This window comes from Sinocyclocheilus grahami, unplaced genomic scaffold (assembly GCF_001515645.1).
Source record: "Sinocyclocheilus grahami isolate Dianchi unplaced genomic scaffold, SAMN03320097.WGS_v1.1 scaffold344.1, whole genome shotgun sequence".
Classification (NCBI taxonomy): domain Eukaryota; kingdom Metazoa; phylum Chordata; class Actinopteri; order Cypriniformes; family Cyprinidae; genus Sinocyclocheilus; species Sinocyclocheilus grahami.
Window position 1 is genome coordinate 2,690,305 of NW_015505523.1, and position 13,955 is coordinate 2,704,259.

General features: G+C 37.5%; 1 protein-coding gene and 1 long non-coding RNA gene across 4 annotated transcripts in view; both read right to left on the reverse strand.

Moving 5' to 3' along the window:
- Positions 1-2,779: 2,779 nt before the first annotated feature.
- LOC107548219 (uncharacterized) lies at positions 2,780-4,529 on the reverse strand. Its single transcript, XR_001604449.1, has 2 exons — positions 4,283-4,529; positions 2,780-3,540 (listed from the first exon to the last, which is right to left on the reverse strand). It is a non-coding gene; the product is annotated as an uncharacterized lncRNA (long non-coding RNA).
- A 603-nt stretch (positions 4,530-5,132) lies between these two features.
- The window catches only part of gria1b (glutamate receptor, ionotropic, AMPA 1b), a 63,962-nt gene continuing 55,139 nt past the window's right edge, over positions 5,133-13,955 (reverse strand). The window contains exons 14-16 of one of the 3 annotated variants that reach the window (XM_016228835.1): positions 11,017-11,131; positions 7,814-7,948; positions 5,133-5,866 (exon numbers count right to left, since the gene is read on the reverse strand). In XM_016228835.1, the coding sequence (XP_016084321.1) occupies positions 5,708-5,866; positions 7,814-7,948; positions 11,017-11,131 (409 nt within the window). In that variant the 3' untranslated portion in view covers positions 5,133-5,707. Of the gene's footprint in view, positions 5,867-7,813; positions 7,949-11,016; positions 11,132-11,644; positions 11,760-13,955 lie in introns of those variants that run through there. The other 2 variants (XM_016228834.1, XM_016228836.1) reach the window with 2 other exon arrangements.

The following is a 13,955-nucleotide window of genomic DNA, read 5'->3' on the forward strand; positions in this document are numbered from 1 at the left end:
ACACTTTGATATTAGTATTCATGTTTTTTATTTCCACTTAGCTCCCAATAAAACATTTCGAAGGCAATCTGCTTGTTTGAATGTGAAAGCGGGAGAAGTAAATGATGTGAAAAACAGTTTACGGACAGAAGTTGCAAACAACGAGGCTCTTTCCCAAGTTAAGGCATGGAAGTGCTAGGGTTGGCATGGCAACTGTTTTAGGATAACTGAAAAAAAATTGGTATGAGTATTTTTTTTTTTGGCTTACGGAATGATGAAGTTCTGAGTGAGGTTTCAGTCAGACCTGACTTTGGTGTTGTGTCCTTTGTGAAAATGACTTTTAAACCATGAAATGTTGCTATAGCTTTTACACTCATTAGGCTACATGCATTTCAGATCAAATGATTGTAAATAATAACCGAATTTCCATCGGCGCCAATAGCCTCATGGGCCGTTGCTATGAGCGTCCCAAGTTCGAATCCCGGCTCTAGGACCTTTCCAGATCCCATCCCCCTCTCTCCCACTTCGCTTCATATCTCTTTCCTGTCACAATAAAGGCAAAAGTTGTGGCCTAATGGTTAGAGAGCCGGACTCGTAACCCAAAGGTTGCGGGTTCAAGTCTTGTACCGGCAGGGATTGTAGGTGGGGGGAGTGAATGTACAGCGCTCTCTCCCACCTTCAATACCACGACTGAGGTGCCCTTGAGCAAGGCACCGAACCCCCAACTGCTCCACGGGCGCCGCAGCATAAATGGCTGCCCACTGCTCCGTGTGTGTGTTCACTGCTGTGTGTGTGCACTTAGAATGGGATAAATGCAGAGCACTAATTCCTAGTATGGGTCACCATACTTGGCCACATGTCACGTCACGTCACACTTCACACTTCAAAAACGGCAAAAATAATAATCTAAAAAACTAAATCATAAATCAATTGCCTTTTTCATAAAAATGTCCAATCTTATAAAACCAAACAATGACAATATCGCATTTGGCAATCAAGCAGTAAACAAATCTTTTAAATAGTTTTAATATATATCTGGGGTATAAGGTACTACCTCTTGCCATTTTTATCTTGTAATTTAAAATATATTTTAATATATTTACAATATAATATAACTAATATTTTTATTTGAAAGGAGGAACAAGAATGAATATAGATGGCAGATAACAAAAGACTGAAGCTGCAAATCAGAAGTAGCTGTTTTTACAGTAATTTTAAAAGAGATCAAACATTTTGTATGGATCTCAGGATCTCTTTTTAGCAAACAGTGATTCACTCTGCTGCAGTATGTGTTTAGTATAAATTAACCAAATTATTTCTGGCATGTAGCTTGAAGTAGTCATAAGCTTTTTGTCTTTTGACAAACATAAGAATATTGGTAACAATGGCTGGTAGCCATTGTATTTTTTCCATATTATGGGAGTCAATGGCTACCAGCAACTGTTCGGTTACCAATATTCTTCAAATTCAAAATATCTTCTTTTGTGTTCAACAGAAGCAAGAAATTCACGTGTAAAGGGTGAGTAAATGATGACAGACCCCTTTAACGACATCGAACAGAACTGCAATTCAAGCTGGGTCTTAAATTTAGGCACCTCACTATAACCCTAAATATAACTAATATTTTTATTTGAAAGGAGGAACAAGAATGAATATAGATGGCAGATAACAAAAGACTGAAGCTGCAAATCAGAAGTAGCTGTTTTTACAGTAATTTTAAAAGAGATCAAACATTTTGTATGGATCTCAGGATCTCTTTTTAGCAAACAGTGATTCACTCTGCTGCAGTATGTGTTTAGTATAAATTAACCAAATTATTTCTGGCATGTAGCTTTAAGTAGTCATAAGCTTTTTGTCTTTTGACAAACATAAGAATATTGGTAACAATGGCTGGTAGCCATTGTATTTTTTCCATATTATGGGAGTCAATGCTACCAGCAACTGTTCGGTTACCAATATTCTTCAAATTCAAAATATCTTCTTTTGTGTTCAACAGAAGCAAGAAATTCACGTGTAAAGGGTGAGTAAATGATGACAGACCCCTTTAACGACATCGAACAGAACTGCAATTCAAGCTGGGTCTTAAATTTAGGCACCTCACTATAACCCTAAATACAAAACTTCTCAGAGATGAATGTATACCTGTAGGCACACAATTAGCTGAGTTCAGATAGTGCTACATTTCTGAACACTTTGCAAATGCACGAAAGCCTCTGGCACTTTCTATGTCTTGAGCATGAGCTATTCCTCTGCTGGAAGTGAGTGAGTGAAAGGCCAGGCCTATGGGGGAAACAGAAGGAAGAGAACAAATGTGGCATTTATTGAGATCAATACAGCACTCTGAGAGCCAACAGAGCTCAAACAAGATGTTCTGTAATCAGTGCAGCTCGGTCGTGGACATGAATTCATCTGATGAGAAGAAACAGAATGACGTGACTCTAGATTTGGCTTCATTCATTCTTAAAACAAATGCAAATGTCAACTAGTTAAGAACAGAGAGCGACAAAGAGAATAGACATGCGTCAAAAAGCAGAAATTTTGATAGGAAACAAAAAGCGATCAGTAAGAAAAAGTTTATTTCTGAATTTCCTTGTCAACACATTGATTTCTACATCTTGCTGCTGTTTTTAAAAGGTATTTTGTGAGGTGAATGTGAAAAAGAGGAGGGCTGAAGTGTAGGGCTGTCAAGGTAATAAGATGTTTTACTGGTTAAATAAAATAAGCAATAATAAAATTAACACAATGCTGAAAAACAGTAACAGAAAACTTCCTCCGACAGATTGATGAGTGCTCATGTTCAATCATATGAAAAAAACAAAACAATATACTGACTTACTGACAATATATAAATCACTTTGTGTAATGTCTATTTAAAACTGTCATGCCACAATAATGTTGTATTTTTAAATGATTAATTAATAAATTCATTTTAAATTTATTTTATTTCTTTGTCAGGAAACATGGATATACAGTAAGATTAATTCAACTAATTAATCCGTATATTTTGATTCAATCGATTAAAATGTTTAATCGATTGACAGCCCTATTTAAGACTAGAAGTGCAAAACCAACCAAAGAAACACCTAAATACAGAATTTCACTTTAAATACAAGACCAGAAATAATTCAAAATATAGTAAACCAAACGAATAACCCATCAAATGGAAAACAAAGGCCACAAAGCACCGTTTTGTCAGCACAAATGTTCCACGTCATGTTATGGTTGATTCTCTCTATTTTGTACAAATGGAATTGGCAATAAAAAGGACAGACGATGTATAACCGCTGAAGGTCCAATGGCAAAGTATTGAGGAAGGATACAAACAGAGAAAAGCTCCCGACATAGCCTCATCCGGGGAGAGAAAGTTCTCCTGAATGGCTGAAAGAAGATCTTGTGCTTAGCGTACTGACATTCAGTTTTACCTCTGTGCTCATTTGTAGTTTCTGATGATCAGTCCATTAGAGTTCATCTCTTTTATTGTGATCTTCTACCTCACATCCCGTTCTGTGCTTGAATCAGCGCGTCCATTCTGGTAGAGTAGCACAAGGCCAGATGTGGCACCTCGAAATTCAAAAAGCGAGTCTTAGTTTAAGATTCAATAGGTTTGAATATCATCATTAGTTACTGACATCATTTGTTGCCTGTCTATGTATCCAAAAGTGGGTTCATTTTATTACAGCATAAAGCAATGAACGACTGAAGCAAACAAGTCATCGCCACCGAGCTTTGTTCCTCTCAAATGGACTGTTAGAGTCAGGCTATTAAATCACCCTATTAATCTCACAGCATGAGCAATTGTTGTCCGTGTGTCAGCTATTAGGCCGAATTCCATAAAATGCTTTTCATGGAATTGGTGTTTACACGACAATATTTCAACTGTTATTACAAAGACAATATTACAAACATAAGTTTTAGGGCTTCTAAGTCGACGGTCTCCCGGGTGCTCATGCTGCCCTTGAATTTGTTGATACTGTCGCATCTGTGTACACCGAACTCATTAACGGTTGAGTGTGGGAATGATGTACTATACATATCATCAGCTACTTCAACAGAAAAATGTCATGTAAACCAAGAAAGGAAGACAGAATGGAAGTAGCAAAACAGTAACAAAAAACGTGGAGCTGCGTAGCCTATACCCCCTTTTCTCGCTCTCTGACGTCTTTAACTCTCAGACTCTATTGAGCAGAATGGTCGGGAAAGCGGTGATCCAAAGTGTTCGTAAGTGAAGGGTGAGACTGTGAGCTACAGCAGTAACAATGACAGGACTGGTAATCAGCCTCTCCGAACCTATGGAAGAACTCACCTTCCCTAGAGAGGCTTGCCAATCAAACTGGTTGGAAAGGAAGACATTTGTAGACTGTGCAATGAAGCTGACACACTGATGAAGCACACTTCCTAGCTTTCATGGGATGACATCAAACAAACATTTAATTTCATTCATAATTGTTTCTTAAAGGTGAAGATTATAACTTTTTCAATGGTAAAAGGATAGTTGATCCAAAAATGTTAATTCTGTCATTATTTGCTCACCCTCATGTCGTTCCAAACCTTTATGGTTTTCTTTCTTTTGTGGAACCTAGAAGATATTTTGTAGAATGTTTTAATTGTTTTGTCCATAAAATGACAGTCAAGGGAAATTAAAACATTCCACAAAAAAGTCAGATTTGGAACAGCATGTGGGTGAGAAAATTATTACAGAATTTTCAATTTTGGGTGAACTATCCCTTTAAAATACTTTCTCCTTTCCCAGATTAACACTCAACGTCTGTATAGTAAGCACTTTATAGTGCACATACAAAAACTTTGAGTTTAGTACAGGACTATTTGTTTGTCCAACCAATGGCAGACAGAGGTTCCTTTAAAGGAACAGTTCACCCAAAAAGGAAAATTTGCTTAAAAATATATACTCACTCTCAGGTTATTCAACATGTAGAGGAGTTTGTTTCTTCATAGGAACAGATTTGAAGAAATTTAGCATTACATCACTTGCCCACCAAAGGAGTGAATGGGTGCCATCAGAATGAGAATTTGTTTATTACAAACACAGCGTGTTGCTTCACAAGACATAAAATGATGGACTGGAGTCATGTGGATTACTTGTGAATTACTGTGATGTTTTTATCAACTGTTTGGACTCTCATTCTGATGGCACCCATCCACTGCAGTGGATTCATTGGTGAGCAAGTGATGCAATGGAAAAACTTCTCAAAATCAGTTTCCATTAAGAACAATTTTCATTCACAGTACAAGTTAGACATTACATTTTCATTTTTGGGTGAACTATTCCTATTTGATAAATTATGTAACTATGGTTGAAGAATACTTTGGGCAAAAATGTTCCTCAAACAGAGATGTGTGATTAAAAGAATAAAATGAGCACAACTGGAAATTGTTATTTGGGGGGAAACACAGCAGTTCAATTGTCAGTAATTTATGAGATTGAGGGAAATTTCTCGGTTTTGACAAAAATGATACTTCATACAAAAACATCTCACGCATGGTCTCCTTATTGCACCGGAGAAGTTCCAAAAAAACACATCTTAATATTAGAAAAGTGATTTTCCTCCCTCCTTATCTAATTTGATTTGGATCCCAGAGTGTTTCCATGAATCCATTTGGCAGTACTTCAGTGGCAGGTGAGCGGTACGCTGCAGTGTCTCTCATGTCCTCTCCCACTCTTTCCATCGGTCTCCTGATGTCCCCTGATCTCGGAGAGGCTGATGGCTGTTTACATCCCAGTGGTGCTGAGGCCCATGGCGGCTGCCTGGCCCATACATGGCAGAGTCTGTGCCGCTTTGGGGAAATCATGGGCCATCACGCGTCCGTTCTCACCTCCGCTGCCCATCCTAGTCAGTGTGGAGCCGAGCATGGCTGCATCAATGATTTGCTAGGAGAAAAGAAACACAAAGAAGCTGCTCAGACAGCACACTGCGCAGGCATTGCAGCACAAACGGCAAAACAGTGCACATGCGGTGCAGTTTTGAAGCCGGCTAACTGTTCGCGCCAGCTCTGACCTCAATTACGCATAAACACATTTCATTTGATCTGAGGATTTGCTCCAGCCAGTGCGGGCAATGATTCATGATAAAAAAAATGGTGAAAAATAACAGCCATCAAGTGCAGCAACGATGAGACCAGTGCCACACTAACTCAGAGCCACTCTCTCATGTAGCAATTTTACATAATGAAACCCTGTAGGCTTGAAACTGGAGCTAATGATGTGGATACTGGTTTGTACATCCTTGACGAATAAATGATTTAAATCCAGCACACTTCAGTGAATTGCTGGGGATTATGTTGCTCGGGCTGATGCAGACTAATTGACCTGCAAGCAACAACGATTTGTTGCTGTGATATTCTAAATGTGGCTGTTCTGTGATTGTAATGTATTAACACTTGAAGAATGAAGAGAGAAGAGTGGCATGTCGCTGAAGTAGATGGTGTGAGACAAAATACATGGTACAAATATTTAGAGGTGTTACACTTAAAGGAATAGTTCACATAAAAATGAACATCTGCTAAATATTTACTCACCCTCAGGCTATCTAAGATGTAAATGAGTTTGTTTCTTCATTAGATTCTGAGAAATTTAGCATTACATCACTTGCTCACCAGTGGATACTCTGTAGTGAATGGATGCCGTCAGAATGAGAGTTCAAACAGCTGATAAAACATCAATAATCCACAAGTAATCAGCACAACTCCAGTCCATCAGTTAATGTCTTGTGAAGCAAAAAGGTGTGCGTTTTTAATAAAAAAAAAAACATGATGACATAGTCCTCTATCCATATTATTGCTTTCTCATGTGAAAAGTCATCTTTTCTGAATCAGGAGAGAAATACGTACAGATCAAGCACTGTTTACAAACTGTAAACAAAAATGCCAGTGGATTTTGATGTGAGAGGACAACAGGAGATGGATTTTATAACACTTTATTTAGATGTTTTTATCAGCTGTTTAGACTCTCATTCTGACGGCACCCATTCACTCCAGAGGATCCACAGATGAGCAAGTGATCTAAAGCTAAATTTCTGATAAAGAAACAAGCTCATCTACATATTAGATGGCCTGAAGGTGAGTAAATGTTCAGCACATTTTCATTTTTGGGCGAACTATTACTAAAAATTTTAATTTTGTTATTAACCCTCATGTTGTTCCGAACCTGTATGGCTTTTTTTATTCTGCAAAACATGTATGTTTTTGTCCATACAATGAAAATGAACTTGATCCAAAAACAACACTATACCACACTGACAATCATTTTTTATGTTCCACCGAACATTTCCCAAACGTCCTGTTTTAATAAAAAATGTCAACGCATGAAAGGAAACTGTAACTAAGCCATTTCATGTGGAAAGTAATCATGATAATTTATTACATTTAAAAATTGCTGTTCCTGGACGCTGTCTGAAAAATATATTTATGCAACACCATGTGTTTCATAAACCATGTCTTAAAAATGACTTCTCAGATTTCCCTTTGAAGGACCTTAAATGAAAATAATGAGTCACCACATGGGTTTGTGGGTAATTAAATCTATATAAGTCACTGTATTCTTCTTAATTTTGTAAGCGTTCAAGAGCAATGCGCTCCAGGATTAGTGAGAGGCGCAGTGGGTGGTATGATGTTTTCACCCACCCACAATTACCTCTTAAATGCCAACACGTTCCTCTGCCAGATCCCCCAGAGAAAGTGAGGTCAGTATATGATAGCAGTTATAAAACATTATAAGTGCCAAACACAAAGCCCATAATTAAATGTGGACAGATCTAAATATTGCACTATACTGGGCTGTAGATGCCGAACGGGGTGGATTATCATGGTTTTTACAAACCTTCATCCTTCGAGACTCGATTCTGGATTTGTAACAGAACTCAACCAGGGCCACCAGCATGGCCAGCCCAAGCCCACCAATCAGAATGTAGAAAACTCCAGCCACATTACTGAGGCTCAGAGCGCTGGTCTTATCCTGCAGAGCAGAGACGACAATCAAACACTCGCACTGAGATCTGTCACACAAACACATAAACACACATCTACAGGAGAGCAACAAACACACATTATCTCTTTCTAGTACAGCTAATCAATAAACAAACAAAATTATATTTACAGATCTAAGACATAATGTACACATAAACAAAATCTAGATACTTATTCATTCACTATATATTTAAATTGATAACTCATAATATTCATTCTGTCGCAGTATATAAAATGACTCGGCAATAAAAAAAGAACTGCTTAAATCATGCAAATGCATGCGTCAGTTGCAAGCTTGGAACAAACATTAATCTTTCAATAAATTCTGGCTGTCTCTGCATAGTGGTTTAATGTTTAACAAAGCATTATAAATATAAAAAAATAAAATTTTATAATAAAATATCAATCAAATAAATAAATCTCACTTTTTACATTTGAACTATATCCATACCTCTATATAAAATATATAGTGCTTTATTTAAACCATGCAGGTACAGTGGTGGCCAAAATGATTAGAACACTAGTATTTTCACCAGCTAAAAAATGGGTTTAAGTCCGTTATTTCTATATTTTGCTGTAGTGTGTCAGTAGGAAATATCAGTTTACATTTCCAAACATTCATTTTGCCATTAATTGTAATAATCCAGTGAGATTTTTGTTTGCACAAGGAGTCTGACAACAGCCAGTGCTCCACACAGAGATCTGATCTCATCGTCATCCAGTCTGTCTGAAATGACATGAAAAAACAGAACAAACTGAGGCAGACTAAATCCAGAAGAACTGTGGCAACGTCTCCAAGATGCTTCAAGAAACCTATCTGTAAAGCTACAGTACTACAGTTTTAGGCACTTGTGTAAAAATGCTCTAAAATGAGGATGCTGTCAAAAATAAGGTCATAAATAGATTTTCTTTATCAATTAACTTATATTAACTAAATTAAATCAACATTTGGTGTGATCAACCTTTGCATTTAAAGCAGCTTTTGCCCTCGGTGCACTTGCACATAGTTTTTCAGGTAGCTTTACAGGTAGGTTTCTTGAAGCATCTTGGAGACGTTGCCACAGTTCTTCTGGATTTAGTCTGTCTCAGTTTGTTCCGTTTCTTCATGTCATTCCAGACAGACTGGATGACGTTGAGATCAGATCTCTGTGTGGAGCACTGGCTGTTGTCAAAAATCTCGCTGGATTATTACAATTAATGATAAAATGAATGTTTGGAAATGCAAACTGATATTTCCTACTGACACACTACAGCAAAAGATAGAAATAACTGACTTAAAACCATTTCTAAGCTGGTGACAATACTAGTTCTAATCATTTTGGCCACCACTGTGTATAACCAAGCAGGTCTTGTTTATAAAATTTCTTGATTCTGTGTTTTAAGGTTTCTCGTCCAAAGGTCATAACTGAGAGCCTTTGGCATCTCTTTCTGTCTCTGGTGGCAGAGACGTCATGTCAGGGGTGGTGGGAGTCAATGACATGCATCTGTTTGGCGACCGTATTGAGGTCTCATCCATTGGCATGCACATTGTCTTTGGACAGAGACAGCATTGAAGGACTCTTAAGGGGAGGAGCAATCCAGTTAGAGGGCATTTCATGGCAACACTTTTCTCTCCAGACTGCCATTTACTCGTGCTGAGATAGATGGGTGGCTTTAGGTTTTATATGTCGCTGTTGTTATGAGGAGGAGTTTAGGAGAAAGCGGATACCATGAAGAGAAAATAGCACAAAACAACTACTACTCATATTTTCATTCTTTTCATTTTTGAAATTATATTGATTTTATATGTATACAAATGCATTGTCCATAAAACGTGTTAAAAATCACCCAGAATGCAAGGTGAGAATCTCTCTTTCCTTTTTACTTCTATAAATTCATGTATAAATTCACCGGACTAACAGAATGTAGTTAATATGCATCTGAAATCAGCATAATTCAAAACTATAATTATAGTATTCTGGTGTAATGTAAGATAATTTAGCTACTATTTAACACTAATGTTTTTTTCAGTATATGTTAATACTCATTATCCTCCTCTTTGTGTATTAATATTATATCTTATTTATAGTTTAACACAGATGTAACTTCTAAGATGCATCTAAAATTTAAAAATACATTTGCTTGTTGTACTCTTTGGGTAACTACAAGAAAAACAGGATGGATTTGAAAATATGATGATTAAATCCAACTGTGGTGATGATTTAAAACAATTACATCACAACACGCTGAATTTAATAATAGACTTTTATATACTTTCTGAATGCACACATTTATATACATTTTGTGTTTATATATAAAAAGTAGTTAACACTTTACTCACAGCCTTTATGTATAATGCATTATAAAAAGTATTTTTAATGCATTAATTATGCCTTATAATGCACCTGATAATGCATTTCAGGATCTCGCGAATAAATGAATAAATTATAAATTATAATACTTATCTATTATTGTTACACCTTTAGAAAGTATACTGCATTAAAACATGACAAACAAACCTTATAATGCATTTGGTTGCAATTATTTATGAAAAAATATAATATAATATAATATAATAACAGTTGAATCCAGAGTCAGATTTTTGCATTCATAAGATTTCAACTGGTTTTATCCTCAAACTTTTATTCTTAAGTGCGTGAACTTATTGATGAATGCATGATTTACGAGTAAAGAGGTTTGCACTCAAGTTTTATGCACAAATACATACGAACGCAGTGAATGAGAACTAATGAGCGAGAAAAGCTCAATAATTTGTAAAAGCGCAAGCGAAGAACCAAGTGCCCATGCAGAAGCACTGAAGTGAGTGAAGAAAAAAAACAAACCCACGTTGCCTATTTCTATAAATACACCACAAGCATCACATCTATTTTGTAATGTGGGAAGTAATAAGGGCCAGACAGCAACATGATGACAGAGCGCACAAGTCTCTGGGTAAATGGCAGATTGGAGACAGAGCGTTGGCTGTGCCGCGTGTCTGAGAGAGAAGAGGACAGGGCCTTTAGTAAAGTGCTAAAGCTGGATCTCTAAGTGAGGGAAAGGACCAATGAGTGAACTGACCTTTCTGGCGGAGTCCTTGCTTCCACACTCCCCCTTATCGTACCACCATTTGTTTTTCAGTTTGTCTAAGACGGCTTGCTCATTGAGTTTCAACACCGCTAGGTTTACAGGGATTCTTCAACCAGGAAAATAACATAAATAACATTACCCATGTTATCTTATGTTATTCAGCATTTAAGCAAACATACACCCATAATAACGTTTTGAAACATAAATTATGTTTTTGATAAATAGAAAAGAAAACAAAAACAGGAAAAAAAAAAGAAAGAACAGCACAGTCACAGAGTTTGAAAACCGTCACTGCCAAAGTGATATGCATTAATACTCCATCTAGCTTTGTGACCTTTCTCCCTACGGCAAGATGTGTATTACTATATCACTTTGGGTAACCGGCAAGAGATCGGAAACACTCGGATTTGCACAGTTTTGAGTTTGTTGCTCAAACGACAAGGTTATAATTGACCGCCAATCATTTAAACGTCCCAATCGCATTAAATAAACCACTTCAGGTTGGACTATTTCCAATTAGCATACAATGGCAGCCGAGGTGTTTGTTAACTGAAGTTGCCGGTTACCCCCCCCAAGGTGGTGGTTGGTTACCCGCCGGATAGCTCATATTGGGGCTGACCTTGGAATCACCTCCCCCGCTGCCACACTCTCCCTTGTCGTACCACCATTTGTTTTTCAATTTGTCCAACAGGCCCTGCTCGTTCAGTTTTAACACTGCCAGGTTTACTGGGTTTCTTGAAATGATAATAAAATAAGCTGGGTCAGCATTGGTGATATGATACGGCGAGGCAGAGGTTGTGTCAAATAAAAGTGAGTCTATTAAGTCGTAGAGGAAGTGAACAGAACATAAAACTGATCTGACTGTGTGCCTGGCTCTGCTGGGCTTGTTGATGTAATATTAGTTGTCTTGTGTTGTGCTAAAGTGTAAAAAAAAAAGTACTGTGACCAAATTATGAGAGATTTTACCAAGCAAGACCCAGATTGTGAGTGAGGATACAGGACGAATTAGCAATGCTCTGGATTTAAGCCCTTTGACACAGCGTGGTCCGGTAAGAGGATTCCCAGATTAAGTAAATATTTCTGTAGATTAGCTCTGGATAATCTATTACGCCGTGGTTGCGGTAGAAGGACACTGCACGTTCCGTGTTTTGGGAATCCCACCGCTGCAATCAAACCCAGAGCGTTCTTAATACGGCCCATTCTCACTTGTGATGGCGTCTGTCTCTGTAAAATCCCTGACTTCTTTCTGCACCCCTCGAGACTGGGGGAGAAAGAGGCCGGTGTGCTTTTGGATGATTAAAACAAAGCCAGACTTCATCCATGAACATTAATCTGAAATCTGCAGGGTACACAAGACAACAAGGATGTCAGGAAGGATAATGATGGGGAAGACCATCTCAACAACTGAAATGGAACACATGAGAGGAGATTTTGAGAGAAAGATCAACCTCTGATTTACGTTTATTAGCTCTGGACTGGAACTGCTCTGTTTTCTAGTTTAAAAGGCTGTGTACTCTAAGAGTTTCCTTTTAAGTGTCTGTGTGTGCCTCATTTTTGTTAAATCAACATGGACAATATTTTGTGTGTACAGGATGCATTAATAAACCAAACGTTTCACATTAACCCACAAAAATATTCAGCAGCACAACTATTTTCAGCATTGATAATAAGAAATGTTTCTTGAGCACCAAAACAGTATATTAGATCATTTATGAAGGATCATGTGACACCAAAGACTGAGTAATGGCTGCTGAAAATAGGTTTTGCCATCACAAGAACAAATTACATTTGAAAACACATTCAAATAGAAAACAATTATTTCAAATTATAATGATATTTAAAAATATTATTGTTATTTTTTGTATTTTTTGATCAAATAGTTGCAGCCTTGGTGAGCAACGATAGTGTATATATTGTTAAATGGAGTCTCCTTTAGTTTCCTACAGTCAAATTTGGCTGTGAACAGGCACACATCTCTTATTCAATTCAGATTTAGCATTTAAAGAAAAATGGGCTTTGTGGGCTGTTGTGGTCAGAATGATTTGCAAGGATGTGTTCTTTGATTGATGTATAAATGTTATAAAGAAAAGAAGTACTGGAATGCATTTAGTCATTGTAGTGAGATGCAAAAGAACAATGAGACATGGTATTAACACATAAACATTAAAAATGTTTGACTTGATGATGGAATTGTAAGACGCAAGAGTACAAATTTAGCTGATGAGAGTTAATGGTACAGAACACAAACACAGACAATCATAACTAATTCCAGTCAACACAAAATGAGAGGTTACAGAGGAGATGCTTCTTTGAAAAATTATAAGCTCGAACTTTCTAGCAAAGACAAAGTCTAATTTAACTTTAGTTAATTTAACATTAATAATGCATCAATTTAAATATATTTTAATAATAAACAACATAAAAGATCTAATATATATACAGTATATATATATATTACTTTTAAAGCTGATGTGTGTGGTTTTTGACATTAAATGGATACTACTTTGGATACTTAAAATCTCCTAACCCAGTTTTCATGCAGGAGAAACGTCTCGGTTACGTATGGTAACCCTCGTTCCCTGAAGGAGGGAACGGAGATGTCACGTCGGATGACCGACGAATTGGGATCTCGCTTAGAGAGACCAATCTTCTTCGAGTGTAAACTAAATGAGCCAAAGCACATTGGCATGCGATTATTGCATCCAGCTGCTGCTGATCACAGCGTGAGTATAAGTAGGCAGCAGATGCAGCGCATATTCAGGTTTTCGCTGAGGAGCTGAGCCGGTGACCCGGCCGCTCAGCGGTGGTACAGGAGATGTGGCGACGGGACGTGACATCTCCGTTCCCTCCTTCAGGGACGGATGACCGACGAATTGGGATCCTACCAAAAGGCCACAGCTACTGCCCCTTCCAGTGTCCTGTGGAAGCCA